The sequence below is a fragment of the Schistocerca americana genome, chromosome 3, assembly GCF_021461395.2.
Source record: "Schistocerca americana isolate TAMUIC-IGC-003095 chromosome 3, iqSchAmer2.1, whole genome shotgun sequence".
Lineage (NCBI taxonomy): Eukaryota > Metazoa > Arthropoda > Insecta > Orthoptera > Acrididae > Schistocerca > Schistocerca americana.
This window is the reverse complement of record NC_060121.1, coordinates 828,950,776-828,974,535: the sequence shown is the minus strand read 5'-3', so window position 1 is coordinate 828,974,535 and position 23,760 is coordinate 828,950,776. Positions and strand designations below refer to the sequence as shown.

Genomic DNA, 23,760 nt, shown 5'->3' with positions numbered 1-23,760 from the left:
GGTTTATGGGTATGGCCCAGAAACAAAGTTCCAGTCAACACAATGGGAGCATCCGTCATCTCTGAGACTCAAAAAGGCGAGGCAGGTTGGCAGCAACGTGAAAGTCATGCTGACTATCTATTCAAATCCAGTGATGTGGTCCATCATAAGTATGCCCCAGAAGGTACTAATGTCAATAAGGAGTACTGCCAAGAAGTTCTGAGTCACCTCCACGAGGCAGTGAAATGCAAATGGCTGCAGTTTGTACCTTCACCGCGATAATGCAGCTGCTCATCATTCTCAACTAATTCTTAGTTTATTGGCCAAACACAAAATGGGATCTGGTTTGTCAGCCTCCCTATTCCCCTGGCCTATCATTGAGTAACCTCTGGCTTTTCCATAAAGTGAAAAAGACACTGAAAGGGACCAGATTTCAGAACAGGGAAGGTATTGTGCAGAATCTGATGGAGAAGCAGTGTACCATACCAAAAGAGGCTTTCCAAAAGAGGCTTTGCAGCAATGCTATCAGCAGTGGCAGTAGCATTAGGAGAGGTGTACAGAAACTGAAGGGGGCTACTTTGAAGGTGACTAGAGTAAAACAATTGTATTTGAATAAAGATGATTTTATAAATAAAAGTTGGATACTTTTTGTATAGCCCTCTTAATTGCATTATTGTCTCAGCTGCTGTATAACAAAATGATATTTGTAACTAAAATGGCAGATATTAATTTTCCATTATGATAAGAAACTTTAATAAAGTTGTAATGTAGTTGTGATTGTAGAGAGGTTTGGCAGCAGGAAATTAATGACAATGTTCTTAGCAACAGCATGAATCAATATGTGTATCTCCTTCTTGGATTCAAACAGAAATCAGCAGTTTGTAGACCACTGTAAAAATATGATTTGGCTAATTGGTGAAACATTCAGTTGACAGTAAGGTATCAGAGTGGTGCAGACCCCATGAAGCAATGGGTTGCATTTGTCATCATGGTGCAGTAAGACTTGGTTGTTGTTCTATAATGATATGGACTGTATTGTTGTGGTGTATTTCCAGTTCTCCTAAAAACAGAACAGTTTTTATTGGAGAAAATGCTGAGTAATGCAGCTGGATGACTATGTACATCATTTCTGAACTTTGTTTAGTTATAACGAAAAATGTTAAATAATTACTATTCCAAAAGAGAAATGTAGGGAATTATTCTGCAAATAATTTTAAATATATAACTAAATTATGTGTAGTGATTAGTAGTTAGTGCAGAAATTGAGTCAGAGCCTAGATGATTGGGGCTTCTCATCATTCACTGCAAATTCATTATTGGTCGAAGAAAGCTGTCAGTTTTTGGACAATAAAGTTCCAAGAGAAGTGTGTGAATTAATTATTAGAAAGAAATTAAAAAGCTTGTGCTGAAATTTTGAAGGCCACCTAAAGGTAATTATTAATTAATACAGCTTGTTATACTGTTTGGTAATAAAAGAAAGTCTGTGGCTTTCAACCCGCGAATGAGCTTCTGACCTCGTTGGAGTAGAGGGCAGCCTTTTGTCCACTGTGGCACTAGGAGAGGAAAGGTGGCGAGCCTATCAACCCAGCTTTCTTTTACCCTTGGGGATGCTCTACCTGCTACACCACCATTGCCAGGAGTATTTGGTACTCATACAAATGACACAAGGCAGGATGAAAGCATCATATTTTTTCTAAGCACATGATAGCTGGGGAATATCAATAGGTATGCAAAGAAGGAAAACAACAGAGGAAGTAACAAAAGTAATCCAGGAAATTAATGGACACACAGGATCTCCAGTTGCATGACACGGGGTGAATGCTTTCAGTTTCATGATTAAATGTGTGGATTTTTATTTGTGTGTAAGGCATCACAGGATGTTGCTCTGAGGTTTAATATAAATAAATTAAACAAAAGGAAAAAGTGGATGGAAAATGTTCCCAACAATTTAGTTCTAATTGAATTTGTGTACTTGTGGTAAAGTGAAAACACAGTTATTCTAGTTAAAAATCTTAAGTTATGACAACAACAAGTACATACATTAAACACCTTTCAACAGTTGTCAGAATCAGGTACTAACTGTAAGCATTAAGGAGAACAATTTTTATACACACATTTAAATTTTTACATAATTCTTTCAGACTATTCCACATGTTTAAAAATGTATAGCTACTTGTCTAGTTACAGATTTAAATTATTTTACTTAAACAGTTCATGCTATTTCAAGATAAACACCCACAAATTTGATCAATTAAAACAGATTACATATTCGTTGCTGCTACCTTAAAGCATTCTTTGATGCTCCATAGAACACAATGTTATTTGTTTTCTCATATTATGTTCTGTCACGGCCACATACAAATGATTAATAACATCTCTTTATCAAAAGCATCAGTTATTGATATTTTCAGCATTTCTCATTAGAATATATTAAACTGACTCTTTTGGTATATTGTATCAAGATCATAAATTATATTAACAGTTCATAATCAGAGCTAGATGCTGAAAAAATTAAATTGTTTGTTGTTGCAGCAATGTACTGTCTGGTAGCTATCAACTAGCATATCACTTTCCAAACTGTGACAGCAAAACTCTTGTTTGCATTGAAATTGTGATAAATACTGATGTAATTCTTGAGTTTTGTAACTTATGTGGTGAGGCCTTATATTTATAGATTGCACTTAAATTTTGACTTCTCTGCATGTGGTATATACATATTTTCTCACTATCACAGATAATCCATTGTTCTAAAGAAAATGCTTCTTTTTTTCTTCTCTCTTTCCATTTGCTTTTTAGTTTCTTCATTTTTTTTATAGGATGATGCATGATCAAAGAAAGGAATGGAACATTTTTATGCAATATTTACAATAGATGCAACTGAAACTTTTTGTCACATGTTATGTTAATGTGATGTGGTTCAATAAATTTTAAGTTTGACTTAATAAACCATGCTGCAAAGATGAGGTTGGCTGTAAAATGATTTTATTATGATGTTTACTTAGGAATGTTGTATAAATTCCATTAACTAGAGCTAAAGAAAATTTGTAACGTTGTAATGCCAAACATGCTAGGTGGATATAAGCACCGTTTTATAGCATTAATGTAATATATTTTGTTTGTTTGTAGGACTGATGTTACAGCACCCAATAACATGAATTTTTAGGGAAACAATTACGTTCAAAAAACAAGTTACTGCAAAATATTGATTCTCATTAACCACGTTTCTGCACTGAATTAATCCAATGGTTGCTTCTAACTATAATTAGGACTGCAGTTACATTTTTGCCAAATGTAATTTTTGTGATGAACAATGAAAAGGTATGTCATGGTTGTTGATATTATCTGAAGTACAAATTTACAACATTTTGGTAGGATAATATATTGCAGTGAATTTTGTGCTGCTACTTGGAGAATGAATCCGCAATTCCAACTAAAGCTACATTGATCCTTGCTTATCTCTGGAAAAGTAAGAAATTCAAATTAAAACCTTAACATGCATAAGCACCATTAATTAGTATAAGGAAATTAATTAATGTAATGGTATTATGTATAACTGTCAGATGAAAGATTTTCTTCACAATGACAGTAACCTGTCTTAAAATGCACTTTTACTGTCAAAATGCAGTTAATTGCATCCTACAGAGTTCAACAGTAGTACTTTACATACAATAGTGAAACAATATTGAAATTGGTCACTAGAAACTAAAGCATGAATGTGAAAAAAACCTGAGTATGGAAAATCACATTTTATCATCATAATGGGTTGTCCCTGTTTTGCACTTATTACGACTATTGGCACATTTTTCACAACAAATAGCCATAGTTCTCTAACTGATGCAAATAATATGAAAAGTCTGAAATCAGAATAAGTATGCTAATAATGATTTATTTGTGAAACCTAAGAGACATTATTTGGTTGTTATGTGTGTCTGGTACTCTGATTATGCACAATCAGTTTATCTTGTGACCTGCTTGACATTGTTGACAGCTCTGGCCACTTCAGCCTGGTATTCTTCCATCTGGCAGAAGATGACATACCTGGCAGGCAGTACTAATGCCTCCAGCTCCGTGCTGAGGTGTCGCCGTATGATGTTCTTTGAAGGAGGTATGCCTAAGGCTGTTGCCATTGTGTCACCATTGAATGAAGGCTCAAGGACAACTAAGGCTCCATGGACACCACTATCTGCAAATTTCAGAAACTAAGATTACTCATTATGTACTTGATGATTATTGTTGTTATACAGTTAGTGATTCTCTCTTTGAATCAGTCACTTCAACAAAATTTAATTTGCTTATGAACACACATATCATAATTATGTGGTACATGGCAGTATTACATGAGCTACTTAAACATGGTACAAATTTAGATATAGTTAGATGTTATGACTCTGCATGTGAAACATGAAGGAATCTCTGACTACATAGACTTTCTGGCATAATAATAATATATAAGATTCTTCTCAGTGTTACTCTGGGAGGGCTTATAAAGGCCAGACCATTCAGGCAGATCGTGACTTGTGTGTGAACACCAAACTAGTTACAACCATCTGCATAAATCCACAATGGTGTAACATTGCTTGACTGGGGGATGTGGTATGAAATATGAGGAAAGACAAATAATTGCTGCAACATTCCATATTGTCATTGAGTACTTAGAGCAGCAACGTAAATCACGTTGATGGGTAATAATAATCTTATTAACAGTGACTAGGGTTCCATTATAAGCAAGATGCAAAACCCTCCATTAATCTGCTTCATAACACAATACTCTTGGGCATGCCTGCTAAAAGATTGCTGCAGCCATCTTTGGCAATGGTAAATCATTCCTGTCAGTGATTGCCATATGGTGGTATCACTGCCAACGTTTGACATAAGCACCAAGTATGTTGTGCTACCTATGCAATGTTGCTGTCTGGCACTAACATCGTTATGGTAAACCTTATCGAGAGTGTTTCATGTGAATATGATGCCTAGTAGGCCACTTAAATGTTAAGTTGATTTTTATGTCAGGCAGCAAGACTGATAAATATACCATTGAAGAATCTGTTATTTAATTAAATATACAGTTGAAATTTTGCTTGTAGTATATATGCTAGCTACCCCTGGCCATAAATTAGAATGTGATGCTTTGTACTTCTTTTTCAGTTGTTTGTGAAATATTTTTGGTTTCTGGTATACAAGCAAAGAAATTTGTAGTACCATAATTCATTCCTTCGATTCCAATGACAGGAAATTCTGTTGACCATCACCCTCCTTTACATAACTTATTATGAGCTATCTTAAAAAAGAACCTAAAATGTTATAATAGCTGAAATGCACAGCAAAAGGTGACTCCTGTATTTTTTTTATATCCTTACCATATGGAAAAGTAAAGGCACCCAAGAGACGGTATTTACAGAAACCCATTAAGCTCGGATTTGTACTGTTATGCCAACAGTAGTCAATAAGCTGTGTGGAGGTATCTTTGCATTACTTAATAAGTGACACTTGCAGTATCTGGATGTCACCACAATCCACTGTGCGGTTACATCAGATTAAGAGAGTCTAGTAGATGAAACTAGTAACTGAAAGACAACAGTCAAAATAAATTTGTGTGATAACCTGCAGATACAGAACACCCTTCAACAGATAGAACTTCTATGATCAAGGAATGAGGGAGGAAGGCACAAAGCAACAGTGTATCTTCTATATGCTGGACATGTTTGAAGGCTAAATGACAGAGTTCTGGGGTATTATGGCAGATGTGGCATCACAAACAATGGTGTCATGCAGAACTTGCGAACTCATTAAGTTAGTTGTGGGTGAGCCATACAGTGAAAGACAAAACTAACATGTCCATCGCCCTTCTTCTCCTAGGGCTGAATAGTTGCGGGAGTTATCAAAATCTGGCTGGATAACCCCATGGACAAAGAGAATGTATTATAAAATATTGAAGCTTGAGATCCTCTAGCAACATGTTAGGGTAATTTTTCATCTGAACAATGAGTCATATTTTATACTGATTTTTACATCTGTGAAATCATTATTTGCCTAGCAATGGATGGGCACATCAGTATGAAGACTTTAGAGTTATCTAACACAACACTGTGTGATGTGTTTAAAATTACTTAAGCTTATGAAGTTACAGTTTCAACATAAGTTTTGTCTGATGATTTTGTAAGTGTATAATATCTTTCAGATTGTCAACATTGTGTTTGTCAGGTAACTGATGACACTCAGTAAATGTCATCATTGATTAACAGAGCATCCAGCCATCCACTATTCTAGTGGTGCATGGTGCAGTAGTTGTATGGAATTGGGATTCACTCTTCTCGTCATTAGTAGATGTGCACAGAAAAAAAGATATTTAGGTACCTGTCATTTCATCCCAGAGCAACAACAGCCCAAGTAAATATTTTCGCCACATTGTTGCTTTCTCCCCCCCCCCCCCCCCTCCTGGAAAGCCAGGTCAAATAAATAGTATCCAGACTGTGATGCCAGGCGCCAATGACCATTCTGTGATGCCAGCTGTTTTGTCTGCAGTAAGCCCAGACACTAGGTGAGTGTTTGCTGCAAACAGAAATCAACAAAGTGGGCCATTGCGTCCCTGCATGCCACCTATTCAGTGCCTGTCACCACACAGGCCCCTGCTGCAACTCACAGTAATGCTCAACATCAGTGGAGCAGCAGTTGATTTCCAGATGCACACTGGAGCAGTTGTATCTGTAATAAATCTGGATCCATAACTGCAGAAAATTTCAGTTTGCAGTGGTGATATACAGCAACCATTTGACCCCACTGCAGGCTCATTAATGGCTTCAGTTAAGTATAAGAATGCTGCTAAACAAATTACATTTTTAGCAGTAAATTCCTATATGGCATCTGACTTTATTGGTCTGGATGCATTCACATTTTTTGGTTTCCAGACTGGAGGCCAAGCTAATTTAATCTCTAATGCAATCCCATTCATTGTATGCACACTTTTTCACTCTGTCTTAGGTGATGCTGTGAATTTTGAAGTGCACATTTTGTTAAGTCAATCAGTGAAATCCTGCCTCTTTTAAAGCAGTACTTATGTTCTGTAGAACATGTCCAGTACCCTTTGCTATGTGCGAACATGTTAGTGCAGAACAATACAGGCTGGAAAGTATAGGAGGTCATTTCATCTTTATCTTCAAGTAAATGGGCAGCGTCATTGGTAGGTGATAAGAGAACAAATAGGGCAGTTACACTACATGGTTATTTCAAAGTTGCAGTAAATTCTCAAATACCAGTAGATCTGTATCCAGTTCCTAGATCAAAGCAGTTGCTAGCAGTCATTTGTTTTCAAAAACTAATCTGACTTATGCCACTTGCCTGTTGACGAGGAAGCAAAACAGACTGTAATCATTAATACATCTTTTGGTATGTTGAAATACATCAGATTACTGTTCAGAGTAGCAACTGCTCCTGTGATTTATGATAGTTATGTCAAACACTTAATTCAAGGAATCCCTAATCATGCAAAATATTTGAATGAAATCAGGGGCAATGAAAAAGTTTTCATACAAAGGCTGTACAGTCCAGAATCAGTATGCTAATCAGGTAAAATCACCATGAGCATTAAGGCAGTCATCCCACCAGCACACCAGGTTGAAGATAACCCTTCAGTAAAACACTGTGACCTGCTGTGTGAAGAAGTCCATAACTCCATGATGCACATCGTAGTCTGCAGGAACTGTCAACCCTTCAAGGCCTTTTTTTAGAAACCAAAGGCACGATAATCACAAGGGGAGAGATCAGGACTATAGGATAGGTGCTTGAGTGTGTACCACTTGAGTTGGCATAACTTATGCATTATGACATTTGTGATATGGAGTGTGTGTTCTCACTGTTTTCATTCCACAACATTGGTTGCCAACAGGCATTGTGCCCAATACAAATTCTTCATTCTCTGACATATGCCTACCACTATTTGTTGTTGAGCAACCAAGAAAAGAATGACAGCACATTGTTCAACGACAGCACATTGTTCCTGCTTGGACACATTTGGTAATAATGTTGCCATAGTTCACATATCTGCTTTTACCGTGTGCTCATTGGAAAGACATGAATGCCACACTCATCTTTTGCCTGCATGTTGATGCTTATATATCCACATCAGAGGCACTCTACGTTGCATATATGCTGTAGCAATGCCCTCAAACAGAAACCTTTTGACCACCCTCTATAAAATTTATATAAATACAAGTGAGCAGCATGTTCAACACTTGCAAGTTGTGAAACTCTTGGCAGATTAAAACTGTGTGTTGGATGAGGACTCAAACTGGGACCTTTGCCTTTCACAGGCAAGTGCTCTACCAACTGAGTTACTCAAGCACAACTCAAGACCCACCTCACAACTTTAATCCTGCCAGTACCTCATCTTCTACCTTACAAACTTTACAGAACTTCTTCCACATACCTTGTGAGACTAGCACTCCTGGAAGACAGGAGTGTTATTTGAGTGGCTGCAAATGCATGGACTGTGTTGCCAGCTCCAAAAGTGTCAATGTTTTCTTCATGAATAATAAATTCCACTGCAGTTAATTTCCAAGTTCCTTTATTCATATGAAAGCATGTGCACTATCCAGATTTCTGGACACTAATACTATTTTCATGTGTAACAGTTATTAAAGTTTTGATAGGACACTAATCAAAATATATAAACAAAGAAGGGCTGTTAAGGTTATAAACCAACCATATGACATACCTCAAGTATGCATGACAAAACATACAAGTCATGTGGAAACATTAACAAATTTATCCAGTAGCAGGAGAGAGCATGTGCAGGTGAGGCATGAAAAATGTAGGATCAACCAGTGAGACTCGAGACAAATAGCCTGACCAACAAAACAGAACTAAATCCATAAATATACACTTACAGACAAAAATAACATAATTTGATGACCTACTACAAACGACCAGAGAAGTGGCATGTACTTAAGAAAGGGAACATAAAGGCAAAAATGCTGTTACAAGCAACCAAAATGCCAATTGCTGATATGCACAAAGGCACTTACCATATTAGAGCTCTGGCAGCTGCATCTCAAGTACACCCAGCATGACTCATATTACTGACAGACATGCAGAGCACAAAGTGCCCCAGTATACGCATGCCATTGAGTGGCCATGGCATGAACTAGAACCAAAAGAAAGGGAAGAATACTGAGGGAATTCAATTACTGATGTCCATACCTCATTCCAACACTATCTCACAAACCAATCCAGAACAGATACGTCTCTGGCCATTTGCAGTAGGTCAGGTTATATTATTTTTGGATATGAGAGCATATTTACAGATTTAGTCCCATTTTCTTGGACAGGCCTTGTTTGTCTTGAGTCTCACCAGCTGATTACGCCTTTTCCATGTCTCACCTGTGCAGGCTCTCACATACTACTGGATAGAATTGTTAATGTTCCCATGTGACTTGTATGTTTTGTCATACGGAATTAAGCTACGGCTCATGGTTAGTTTACAGCCTTAAAAGACTTTTTATGTTCATTTATTTCATTTAGTGTCCTGCCTAGGCTTTATTAATTGTTATAATAGCATCAAAATATAGGATTAGTGACATCAAAACTGGGTAGTGTAAATGACGTTATCCAATTAAAGGAAATTGGAAATTATGAATGCAGTGGATTTTATGCATCATGAACAATCCAATAAACAGTTGTGTATGTTGTGGATGTTCCACTAAGAATATATTACATAGATGTTTCTAACTGAGTATTAAGTACCTCAGTCATATCTTTAGCAAAAAGGTGCTTAAACCCACTGAGGATCATATAGGGATTATAGATAAGCTACCAACCCACAAACCTACAAGATTTGCTGTTGTTCTATGGTGAAGTAATTTATTACAAGTTCATTCCACAGACTGCCCTCATTTTGCACCTGTTCAACCAACTGCATAAAACGGTGATGAAATTTGTCTGACCAGAAGCATGGCATAAAGTGTTCTTTAGTTCAAGAAGTTTCTTTGAACGGCTCCCTGTATGACTACTTTTACTTCAGGTAAACGTCTTATTCTGATGAAGGATGCTTCAGATTTTGATATCAATGTCTTACTACTGTGTAAGCGTTGTCCCAGCATCAGCACTGCCTTTGAGTACACAATCTAGAAACTGTCATATCTGCACTGACAATCAGTTGCCCCACCACCTTGTGTTAATCCCTGGCCCTGTCCAGAGCACCCTTGGCAAAAAGTTCACATTGATCTCACTAGACCATTCCAGGGGACAGTGTGGCTGCTTGTTGTCTATGTCCTTTCTAATTTCCCATACATGAAATGGATGCATAATCAAACAATGCTGGCTACTGTCTGTGCTCTGTCTATGATCTTTCCAGTCATTGCCATAGAGGCAGTGTCCAACAACATCTTCTCTGCCAATGGCCATCAGTTAATAGATTCTGCATTTCAGTTATTCTGTCAGTGCAACATTGTTGAGCATATTACCACTGCTCCATTCTAGCCAGTGTCAAATTCAGAAGAGAAGTGGCTGTTCAGAACATTCAAACCACAGAGGTGCAAAATAATGGTAATGGCCATTTCCATGGAAGCACTCACCAACTTTCTTCCCACATAGTGTCCTCACCCATCAAGAAAGACAGCCTGGCCAAAATACTGTACATGTGCAGGTCGCATACATTATCTGATTTGCTGTGCCTGCTCTTTCAGCAGCCAGAGCCCAAGCTGGACTGAAAGTGTCATTGTCAACTATAGGAGGAGACAGATATCTGAAATCAAGGCTGGGTATGAAAAGATAGTTCAGCATCAAAACCAAATCCTCTTGCAGCAGTCCACAATTCTCCCCCCCCCCCCCCTCCCTCCCCCTCCCTCCAAAAATCCCCAAACAGTCATAACTAGCCCCACTCTCTCATCCACCTCAAAGTATGACCTCTGCTCCTGCCCATGATTCTGGCAATGTAGTTGGGTCAAAGAAATTCGGCAGCAGGAGCTGTTGGGAGTGGAATCATTGTCATCCACCATCATTTCTTGCACCATTCACCATCACATGTGATCCCCTTCGTCAATCGGACACAGTAACAAAGATCAGTCTTCAAAGCAGTGAGCACTTCCACCCATAGAACACATTCCTCTTCAGGGAAGCACATGCAGCATAGTGGGTGTGTATGATCAGAAAATATCCCTGCTACTCATCCCAGAATGGACCAAGATGCAGCAGGTGCATTGGTAGGGGTCTCAGCACCTTTTTCTATGCTTCCTTGATGGACTAGGTACTAGCCTGGTCACTTTCAGCCTTACATGCTGATTCAAGAGATCTGAAGCTGACAGATTGCCTACAAAGCCACAACTGGCAGGTAGATACAGTACCTTGTGCAGACAGTGCAAACCATAAATACAATGTGTGCTCTCTCTGGAAGAGTTTGGTTCTTAAATGTGCAGACAAGATTACATACTGGCAATTGTTTATTAGCATTTGAAGCATTCAGGCTACACTATTTGCTACAGCGATCAATTATTGCTTGTGGTACATTTTCCCTTTTCTGGTGTCTGGTATTCACTCTGGAGTGATCTTGTACACTTGCTGTGTTTTGGAAACTGTTTTCTAACTGCCATACTATGTGAAATTAGTTATTATTGACCACTTGGAACCACCATTTGTTCCACGGGTCAGTGCTTGCCAAGTGATACAAAACTTTTACTACCTATGCGAGTAGGATAGTAAAGACCTTAAGCTTGTATCACTAAAAACATAATACAAAGTGAGGTTTCATCACAGCAACGTTAAGATGACATGTGCAGAGACAACCTATCACACCATCTATGTGGTTGTAACAGGGGTACCAACAAGACTATACGTTTGGAGTAGACAAAAGTTCTCAAAATGTCTCTTGTAAGTGGCAACAACTGTTATTGTAATATTTTGAGTAACCAAGGTCCTTAAATTGGTAAATATCCAAAAAGAATATGTGTGCTTCTAGCACAAAGTCATTAATGAAGTCATCAGTAGCTTTTAAGAGCACAAGATTTTACAGCCAGAATTCATTTTGAGGCTGCCTGAAACTGTTGTTGGAACATCAGTAGTTTTATCCATAATAGTGTGGCCACATACTCAGAAGAATTTTGTTGAAAAAAATAATCAGAAGTAATTTAGGACTGAAAGTTCTCTCCATTAATCAAAAACTTCATTGCTACCACATATTTTTTGATTGTTCTTGCAAGATTATCAAGGTGTGAAATAACTCAAAGGAAAGACATGAGTATTGCCTTCTTGCAGAAAATTAATAACAAGAGTACACAAAGTGAGAGACTGGGGAGGAACTTAAACAGTACCTCAGCACCCAGCTTGTTTTTAAAAAGTCATTTGATGCTGAATATTATTTAGTAAAATACACATGGAGACCTTAGTGATTTGCGGTTTATGGGCATTAGGCCAAGATTAGACACTTAGACTTTGACGAGCTCTTTAGAATTGGGAGACAAACCATTAATCCTAATGCCTATAAAACAAAAATCACCATGGTTTTAAATACCAGCCATGAAATCTTGAATTGTATAAACAGATAGAGACTGTCTCAAGATGTATCCCTTTATCTCCTTTAAGTTATGGTACCTAATATATTTGTTCTTGTTTTAATATAAATTGTGTATGGATTCTTCCAGGTAAAATTTCCTACATTTTCAATCACTGAGATAATGTTGGTCAAATCACAGACATGGCAGATTCATTAGTGTAGTGAAGTATAAGGGGCATTCAAATGAAACCCAGTCACTAGTGTAAAGTAACGGTAACGATTTTACTAACTGAAAAATGAAGTTATACACAGTACATATACTCAAAAATAGTCACCAAAACTGTTGGCAAATTTATCCTATTGTGACACTAGCTGGTCCATTCCATCCTTGAAAAACCTAGTAGGCTGCTGTCAGATTCAGACCTGGACCCAGTCACACCCTGCGTCATCCATTGCGAATTGATGTCTGTGAATAGCTTGTTTTAGAGATCCAAACACATGAAAGTCACACAGTGAAAGGTCAGGACTGTACAGTGGATGTTCCAGCATTTCCCACCAATACTGCTGCAACGTTGTCTTCATCGCATTGGTCGTGTGTGGGTAGGCATCATCATGCAGGAGGATAACGTCTTTGGACAACATGCCTCGGCGTTTCAACTTGATGGCTCATCTATGATCCTGTAAAGTGGCTTGATAATGCTGGGCATTGATGGTGGTTCCCCATTCCAGGAACTTGACAAGTAGTGGGCCCACGTGTTCAAAACAGAAGGACATCATGACCTTAGCAGAACTGATGTGCAGAGCCTTTGATTTCTTTGGAGGTAGTGAAGTCACATGTATCAAAATGGTGACACTGTCTTTCATCTCTTATGACAATACAAGACAGAAAGCCATATTCCTCCTCATGATAATGCTGCAGATAACTCAAAGACACTGCCATTTGAGTATTGCACTGTTCGGCAGTCAATTGGTGGGGAACACACTGCACACAGATTTTTCAAAAGTTCAAGTGTTGATGCATTATGGTGTGGGCAGCGCCCACACTAATACCCAGTAACTAATGGATCTTGTCCATATTGATTCTGTGGTTGTCCAATACTAAAGCATTCACTTCTGAAACCATTTCCGGTGTGATGGCAAGATGAGCATGTCCAGGATGAGCATTGTCTTCCAGTGACTTACGCCCCTCAAGGAATTGTTTGTGCCATTCCACAACACTTGACGGTACACAGCCTTCATCCATCAATGCATTTCATGGCCTCCATCCGCAGCCAAAAATCGAATCACTCCTCGTTGCTCCTACTTACTTGCCTGCACATTTGGTAGTGGACGATAACTTGTGTGACCACCTTCTCTTTGGTGTGAAACCACACTGGTGCTATGCAACATCAGATGGTGCACATGCATCAGTCTCTCTATCAGTAGATGGCACAACCATACCCGCAGTTACATGGTGCCACCTTACATGTAATGCAAAGGAAAATGCACTGACCAGGTTTCATTTGAATGAACTTCATAATACTGCACTACCTGATGTTACTTCCATCTGGACCACATATTATTCTCAGAGTATTTACTTTCTCTCATATTTCTTAACTTTCCTTTAAAAAAATCTGCATTTTAAATTAGAAATGAATTTCAGTGTCTCACCCTTTAAGTTCTCTGCATATTCACTGAGATCAATATTTCTTGCCCATCTAATGAATCTTTGATTTGTCCAGACAAGAGGATCTGCATCAATTGTTTCACATTGATGTCTCCGGACTGCAAGTGCCTTTAACAATATGAAATAAAATGTAATGATGACTTATTCTAGAGAAGACAGCATGAGAGACATTAAGATGAATTTAAAAATAAAATACATGAATGAAATGGGTACAAAACCTTGTGTAACACCTAACAAATGTAAAAGAAACAATTTATTGAAAATAATGTGAGCACATATACATTACAAGAAAGTTCCTTTTAAAAATAAAATTCATGAATGAAATAGGTACACAACCTTGTGTAACGCCTAAAAATGTAAAAGAAACAATTTATTAAAAAGAACGTGAGCACTTATATATTACAAGAAAGTACCTGTAAACTTCTGATTGTTTAAGGGACCAAACTCCCATGTATAAAACAGTTTCAAGCTTATGATTATTTTACAAACGAGTTAATGTGTTAAATATTTGATGTGAAGCATGTCAAGTGGAAAAAAAAGTTTAAGAAAGTTGAAATTGCATTTAAATTTGGTTGTAAGTTGCTATGTGCTTCCATTATCAAATAGTGGATTAGTATATTCTGGGTAATTTGCATCCCATTTTAAGCAAAATCTAGTTTTTCATAAATCATCATGTCTCATGATTCATGTGTTGTTCAATGATATAATTTTGCAGGTACATTCACTGCTACATGTGGACACAGTTTGCAAAATTTGTTGGGAATACAATTAGTAGAAAAGGAGGAATAAATTAAAACATCAAGCATGGTGTGCAATTTTACTGCATAAACAGCGAAAATGTAGTAAGGGTTTAACTTTTCTCTTGCAAGCAGTAAAGGAAACAAAAGAAAAGTTCAGAGCGGGTATTAAAATCCATGGAGAAGAAATAAAAACTTTGAGGTTCGCCAATGACATTGTAATTCTGTCAGAGACAGCAAAGGACTTGGAAGAGCAGTTGAACAGAAGGGACAGTGTCTTGAAAGGAGGATATAAGATGAACATCAACAAAAGCAAAACGAGGTTAATGGAATGTAGTCGAATTAAGTCGGGTGATGCTGAGGGAATTAGATTAGGAAATGAGACACTTAAAGTAGTAAAGGAGTTTTGCTATTTGGGGAGCAAAATAACTGATGATGGTTGAAGTAGAGAGGATATAAAATGTAGACTGGCAATGGCAAGGAAAGCGTTTCTGAAGAAGAAAAATTTGTTAACATCGACTATAGATTTAAATGCCAGGAAGTCGTTTCTGAAAGTATTTGTATGGAGTGTAGCCATGTATGGAAGTGAAACGTGGACAATAAATAGTTTAGACAAGAAGAGAATAGAAGCTTTCAAAATGTGGTGCTACAGAAGAATGTTGAAGATTAGATGGGTAGATCACATAACTAATGAGGAGGTATTGAATAGAATTGGGGAGAAGAGGAGCTTGTGGCACAACTTGACTAGAAGAAGGGATCGGTTGGTAGGGCATGCTCTGAGACATCGAGGGATCGCCAATTTAGTATTGGAGGGCAGCGTGGAGGGTAAAAATCAAAGAGGGAGACCAGGAGACGAATACACTAAGCAGATTCAGAAGGATGTAGGCTGCAGTAGGTACTGGGAGATGAAGAAGCTTGCTCAGGATAGAGTAGCATGGAGAGCTGCATCAAACCAGTCTCAGGACTGAAGACCACAACATAACAACAATTTTGTGGGTGGTGTTAGTATGAAAAAGTTCTGTAAAAGTGTGAAATTATGTGTAAAGTTCGTTGTAAGTCAATAGGTGCTCTCATCCTCAAATACTGGATGAGTATAGTCTGGATATTTGCACACGGTGAGCATGCTGCCTCAAGACATACACACAAGTTATAACTCTAATGTGTCATATTGTGTTGAATTTTCCACTTAAGATTATACCATTTAATGAGCAGATTATGTCAACAAGTTAAATTTTTAAACTAGATTGCTATTTATCTGAAATACTGAAAATCAGTTTTTGTACCCATTAAAGGTGCAACTGGGTGTGGGTTCTATGGCTCGGCATAAGTCACTTGGTAATATAGATGAAATATTGATCATTAAAATTATGTACTAATTAATATCATTGTCAGATTTATCTGTAATATGCTTCAGTGGCCGTATACATTTCTGTTACACAGATTATACATACAATCATTTAATCACTCACTGTAACCAATATCCGTCTTTTACTGGAAAACTGTGCTGTCTCCTAGAATTAGGAATATAAATGCAAAATATAGACATAAAAACACATCACCTTAGTAAGAAACTTAACAATGGAGATAACTGATACTGAATAGTTTGCTTAGTTAAAATGGTAGCTTGAATCTTAAATTAAGAATGATAAAAATTAGTCATAATGTAACAGCCATTCAAAACATGATAGAAATATATTATTTCCAATGATAATAAATTGACCTGACATCTATTAAGATGTATGCATTGAAATTGGCATCAGTGACCAGGCAGCAGCTGCAGGAACAGTGATTACCAAAAAACATAGGGTGACTAAAACAAGCAGAAGGATTTACATGTGTTCAGTAAAATATATAAAGAAACATAGTACCATATCTTGAAGAAGAAGTCAAAACCTTTAGCTGTGGGCATGTGCAAGTAGAAGATCTGTTGCTTAAGTTTATAAAAATAGTCAACCAAGTACTGGATAGATATGTATATAGTGCAGGGACGACCACAACATGCCAAACTTCACCCATCCAACATGTGCAGGCCACAGCCTGGTATGTCACTCGGCTTTGCTTGGTTCTTCTCAGAAGTACCCAGAACAGTGTGACATTTCATTTAGCATTGCAGTGCAGCATTTTGCAGTTAGCACAACTCTCTCAGTTTGGCAGAATCATGGTGCCAGTGTTTGTTCATTGTGTGAAGGTGTTCACAGGTCCAGATGGATGTTTGCAAAAAGAGGTAGTCTAGTGACCTGTCACCACTGTTCTTTAAAATGAATGGGGTCACAGAAGAGATGGATGAGAATTCTCAGTTCACAAAAGTGATGGGTACCACTTATTTGCTATGAATTGACTTTATAGTACCATGCTGAAAGAATTTAAACTTTTGGATGACAATGAAAGAGCAAAAAATTACAAAGATCAACAGACAGAATTTGTTGTTCTGTACATCAAGTAGAACTCTGAGCTAAATATGCAGGCATGGAGCACTTGAAGAAATTGGTGGTATGAATAGTAAAATTTCTGTACTCATACCCATTGTTCCATTTTTATTTGCAACAGCTTTCAGTGGAAATGAACAAAGAGTATAGAGACTTAATATGTTTCTACAAAGTACATTGGTAAGTCAAGCAATATGCTTGAAACAATTTTTCAATTTAAATCTCACTATTCTTGGATTTATGAAGGAAAAACGAGTGCAGCAATGAAGATTAGAACATCTGGAGTGAACTGCAGACTTCCACATTTTAAATTGACTTGACTGCACACTGCCCACAATAAGACACTGCAAGGTGATGATTTTCTTATTTGATGGTGATGCATTTAAAAAGAAACTCATGTTACAGATGGGACACATTCTAATAAACACAATCCAGTTCCCTAAGCTCACTGTCATTAAAGAAAAGTGCAAGTCTTTGAAGAATTATTGTGGCCTTGCAAGGGGGGTTGGGTTGTCTACATCTACATCAACATTTATACTCCGCAAGCCACCCAATGGTGAGTGGCGGAGGGCACTTTATGTGCCACTGTCATTACCTCCCTTTCCTGTTTCAGTCGCGTATGGTTCGTGGGAAGAACGACTGTCTGAAAGCCTCCGTGCGCACTCTAATCTCTCTAATTTTACATTCGTGATCTCCTCGGGAGATATAAGTAGGGGGAAGCAATATATTCGATACCTCATCCAGAAATGCACCCTCTCGAAACCTGGACAGCAAGCTACACCGCGATGCAGAGTGCCTCTCTTGCAGAGTCTGCCACTTGAGTTTGTTAAACATCTCCGTAACGCTATCACGGTTGCCAAATAACCTTGTGACGAAACGTGCCACTCTTCTTTGGATCTTCTCTATCTCCTCCATCAACCCGATCTGGTACGGATCCCACACTGATGAGCAATACTCAAGTATAGGTCGAACGAGTGTTTTGCAAGCCACCTCCTTTGTTGATGGACTACATTTTCTAAGGACTCTCCCAATGTATCTCAACCTGGTACCCGCCTTACCAACAATTAATTTTATATGATCATTCCACTTCAAATCGTTCTGCACGCATAGTCCCAGATATTTTACAGAAGTAACTGCTACCAGTGTTTGTTCCGCTAGCATATAATCATACAATAAAGGATCCTTCTTTCTCTATATTCGCAATACATTACATTTGTCTATGTTAAGGGTCAGTTGCCACTCCCTGCACCAAGTGCCTATCTGCTGCAGATCTTCCTGCATTTCGCTACAATTTTCTAATGCTACAACTTCTCTGTATACTACAGCATCATCTGCGAAAAGCTGCATGGAACTTCCGACACTATCTACTAGGTCATTTATATATATTGTCATTTATATATTGTCATTTATATATATTGTTCGGAAGAAGAGACCAAACAGCGAGGTCATCGTTCTCATCGGATTAGGGAAGGACGGGGAAGGAAGTTGGCTGTGCCCTTTCAAAGGAACCATCCCGGAATTTGCATGGAGCAATTTAGGGAAATCACGGAAAACCTAAATCAGGATGGCCGGATGCGGGATTGAACCGTCGTCCTCCCGAATACGAGTCCAGTGTGCTAACCACTGCGCCACCGCGCTCGGTGGGCCTTGCAAGAGTTACAATGATAGTTTTATAAAGATTTTGAGGACACTGTCAATCTTAGATCTGTTTTTGAGCTATTTTCAAGACCATTTACTGTTTCATTTGAAAGCATCCCTGTGCATGTGCAAATGTAAATGATTGACCAGCAAGGTAATTCCAATTTTAATTACAAATAATTTTAAGTTAAAACTGTTGAGGATATCTACATTGCTTTTCCCAGGTCGATTTTTCGTCTCCATAATGAGGTTGTAAAACTGCTACAATATTTTGATCAACATATTTGTGTGAAAGAAATTTTTTTGATTATGAAACTAAATAAGTAATGATTACATCGCAGCTTGAGTGCAAATCTCTGTGAAATTGGATGTGTCTGTCTATGTGCCAACAGTTTGTACCAGATAAAAATTATATTATGTTTTCGGCAAACCAAAAATAATTAATTAATGCTGAAAACTTGTTTTGTTTGTGATCTATGTTGTTGAAAAATGTAACATATAAAACCAAGTTGCATGTAGTACAACTGTACTGCCATTTAAAAGTGGCGCTTTCACTGTTTTCCCACCTTAGACAGTGTGGCATGGTGGTGGGGAAAATGTTAATCTGGAATGAGTGCTTTGGCACTCAGCCCTGCACATGGCCTGCGAGCCAAGGTCTCGAACATCCCTGAATTAGAGATTGGATGGACACATTATACAATCACTGAAAAGAAACTTCTAAAGAAACAGCAACTATAGCACAAAAAGTGTAAAACAAAAAATAGAGCTATTGATAGAGAGATGCTAAACAAAACATGTTTAACTGTTAGAAGGACATTGCATGAAAGCTTACAGTGACTACACTGACAGAATGGTACTGAAAGCTTTCTCATACAACCTAAAGAAATTCCGGTCATGCGTAAAGACTGTGAGTGGCATCACATTTTGTGTCCAGACACTCATGAGTAACACAGTAGCAGAAATGAGTATAGCAAAGCAGAAGAAAAAGTGCTAACTCCAGTTTCAAACATTTCTTTACAAAGGAAGATACAGGAGTTCATCCTCAGTTTAATTCTTGCACAACTGCTAAGATGAGTGATATACATATTAGTGTTGGCAGTGTTGAGAAACAGCTGAAATTACTAAAAATAAACAAGTTTTCAGGGCCCGGTGTAATACCTATTAGATTCTATACAGGTTCCAGGGCCCTGTGTAATCCTTATTAGATTCTATACAGAATTTGTGACTGAGTTAGCAGCTCTTTTTACCAATATATACCATAGCTCTAACAGACAAAAAATTGTGCCCAGTAACTACAAAAGGCACAGTCACACCTGTCTACCAGAGGACTAGCAGAGGTGATCCACAAAACTGTTTTCCAATCTGACTGATATCCAGCCATTGCTAAAGATTAGAACATATTCCTAGTCAGATGCAATGAAATGTCTCAAACACAAAGCCCTCTTCCACTCTAGCCAGCATGGATTCCAAGTACATCATTCATGTTTTGAATCACTTTTTCACTTGACATGCTGAAAGCCATGGAGCAAGGCAGTCATGCGGGTGCAGTATTTATTGGCTTCCAGTGTTTAAATCAGTACCACAGCAATGCATATGAATGAAAATACAATCATATATTTCATTTCAAATGAAATTTTAGATTGGATTGAAGATTTCTTGGTAGGGAGAATGCAGCATGTTAGCACTGACAAATGTAGAAGTAACTTCAGGCATGCCCAAAGAAAATGCATTGAGACCCTTGCTGTTCATAATGTATGAGATATTAGTGACCCATCAGACAGTGTTAATAGTACCATCAAACTTTTTTACAGATAATGCAGTCATTTATAATAAATGCTGTCTGAGAAGAAGCTGCACAAATGTGCAGGGAGATTTTGGTAATATTTCATAGTGGTGTATAGACTGGTGGCTTGCTTTAAATATTCAGAGATGAACAAGTGTGCATATCACAAAATGCAAAATTGCAATGCCATATAACCACAATATCAATGTGTTACAATTGGAATCAGCCAACTCATACAAGTACCTAAGTGTGACAGTATGTGAGAATATGAAATGAAATAACAGTGTAAGGTCAATAATAGGTAAAGCAGGTAGTAGACTTCAGTCTAGCACTTTGAAAATGGAGTCAGTCTGCAAAGGAGGACTGCTTACAAAACACTTGTCTGATCCATCTTTAAACATTGCTTATGTGGGTGGGAGCCATACCAAATAGTTTGTTACAGGAGATATTGAACATATACAAAGAGGGAAACACAAATGTTGACAGGAGTATTTGAAGCACATAAAAGTGTCACAGAACTGTCGAAAAACTTGAAAAGTCATACACTTAAAGATAGATGCAACTATCCCATAAAAGCCTACTTACAAAGGTTCAAGAACAAGTATTGAGGAATCTAAGAATGTACTCTGCATGCTGTGTATTGCTCCCACAGGTGCCTTGAAGACAAGAATAGACTAATTACAGTAAGCAGAGAGGCATTTAAGAATCAGTCATCTCATGCTCCACATGTGAATGGAGTGTGTACTATGGGAATCACTTTCTACCATACACTTCCCAGTGGTCTGGATGTAGATGTAGATCAACTCTGTGACATTAGTGTTAAAAATTCTTTAAATGAATGCAAAAGTCACACACTAACAGTCTTCTGAATGTTTGCTCTCAGCTTTTCCAGTGGCAAGGGATGTACCTCAGGAAGCACATGTTAAACATTTTCATTGCACTCTGCTTTTTTTCCTTTCTCTATGCACTCCACTAATAAAATTTTCAGTGGTTGTTCAGGAATGTCTTCTGAGTATTTTGTTACCAGAGGTCCATGGTCTCCAAAAGCTCATTGCACAATAATAAAGTACTTATATTTACTTGATTTCTAACCCCAGTTACCTCTGTTTCTGTGAAAATATCTTCACAACAGTGAATATGCCTGTAATATGCAAAAACTAGAACTTCCAAAACAAAACAAAAGTAATGCAAGACCCTTCAACAGATGCAGAAATACCATGATGTAGTTGCTGTCACTCTGCTAACAGCTCAGCCTTGTGTCATTTAGCTGCTCTTCCACTGCATTCAGTGAATCTGTAGATGAAGTGGATATTGTCTATCCCTTTATCAGTAAACCTATCCATACTGCATTGTGTCTCATTGTTAACACAGAACTAACACTGCTAGAAAAGCAAACCCATGTGAGAACTGAGCAGCACTGATTGCAAGATTGAGAACAAAGACTAAGCAGCAGGTATGAATGGAACAAGACATACAATGCACACTGTTCACATTTGCATTGTGGCTTGGAACCGTTGGGCCTTCATGGCCTGTCCGTGCGGAGTTCAGTTCAGATATTTTCAGTGAAATAGAGTACAAAGATAAATGTGAATAAGAAATCAAACAAAACACAGTTATTCTGTAATGAGCAACCAGAGATCAAGAGTCCCTTATAACAAAATACCCCAAACATGTTCCTGAAAAGCAAACGAAAATCTTCCAACAGGGTTTCGGTTCACCTTGTATATATGAAAACAGAAATAAAATACAAACTTTTCGAATATGTGCTCTAAAGAAAACAAAAGCCATCTATCCAAATGAAATGGATAAGAAATATGATATAAAAGTCTTTAGTGTGTAGTAATTCCTTGAAAATGTCTTGATCACTAAATACTGAATTTGTGATGCTTTCTGAGTAAGCATCATCAGATAAAATATGCTTAGGAAAGACTATACAAGTGAGCAGTACAAGAAAAATGTAGACTCTCATGCACTATTGCCATTAGGGAAAAAAGTTCTGGCAGAATGTAATAATTTAGGAGTAGAGGAGACAACTCATTTGACAGTACAAGTTTTGAATAACATCTCATTTTTCAAGCCACATCAGTTCGAATAGAGTTGTCAACTTTTGATGGCTATCTCCGCCACTGGTGTCAGGAGTAAAATCCAGTGACTGTCAGTGGTTTTTACTCCTGACAATGACGGTGGAGGTAGCCATCAAAAGCTTGAGTATTTTATTTGAATTGGCACAGCTCAAAAACAGCAGATTTTATCGGTCATGTCGTCACAAAAGACTCCAAGGACAGTAGACACGTTAAGTCATTGACAGGTGCACAAGAAAAATGAAAACTTTGTTAGCTATCAGATGAATCCTTTGGTGAGTTAGAGTAGACATGCGCATACATACCTGTGCTCACCTGCCCCCCCCCCCCCCCCCCCTCCCCTGCACACACACACACACACACACACACACACGCGCACACCAGTTACATTGTGCCACGTGTGTGTGTGTGTGTGTGGAAGGGGGGGGGGGGTGTAGTGGTGTGCATGTGATGTGCGCAACCTCCTCATAATATTCGTCCAAAAGCTAACAAAGTTTTCAATCTTTTTTGTGTGTCTGTTGATGACTCAATTCTTCTTACTATTTGAGAGTGGTCTCCTTTCCTCCTAAGTTATTTATGAAATGTATAGTAGTAGCAGAATAGTGTTTCAGTTAGGAATATCTAAATTTCAGGTGCAATGAATGACAACCAGACATAAAATGCTGTTTTTATTTTTAATTATGTATTTGCAATTAGAATATTAACATATCATCATTTTACCTGTCTGTCATATTTCATCATTCTTAAAAGGTGAATTCCATGGACAATAGAGGCTTGGTGAAATTTCCTTGTTACACCAAGAAATTTCTCCAGCTCCTTCTTGCTGAGGTGATCCAGCATCCTTGCATCCACCATGTTTGTTGCAAAATTCTCTGAATACTGGTAAATAATACATAAAATGTGACTTGATATTTCACCTCACAAATATGTACTAATAATTTATAAGAATAATAATGAAATGAGAAATAA

The 23,760-nt window shown here is 37.8% G+C and overlaps 1 protein-coding gene across 1 annotated transcript in view; it reads right to left on the bottom strand.

Moving 5' to 3' along the window:
• LOC124605202 (kazrin) overlaps positions 1–23,760 on the bottom strand; it is a 1,111,833-nt gene that overhangs the window by 66,736 nt on the left and 1,021,337 nt on the right. Inside the window, exons 16-18 of the mRNA XM_047136736.1 lie at positions 23,512–23,670; positions 14,111–14,234; positions 4,018–4,162 (exon numbers count right to left, since the gene is read on the bottom strand). Of these exons, the coding sequence (XP_046992692.1) occupies positions 4,018–4,162; positions 14,111–14,234; positions 23,512–23,670 (428 nt within the window). The remainder of the gene's footprint in view (positions 1–4,017; positions 4,163–14,110; positions 14,235–23,511; positions 23,671–23,760) is intronic.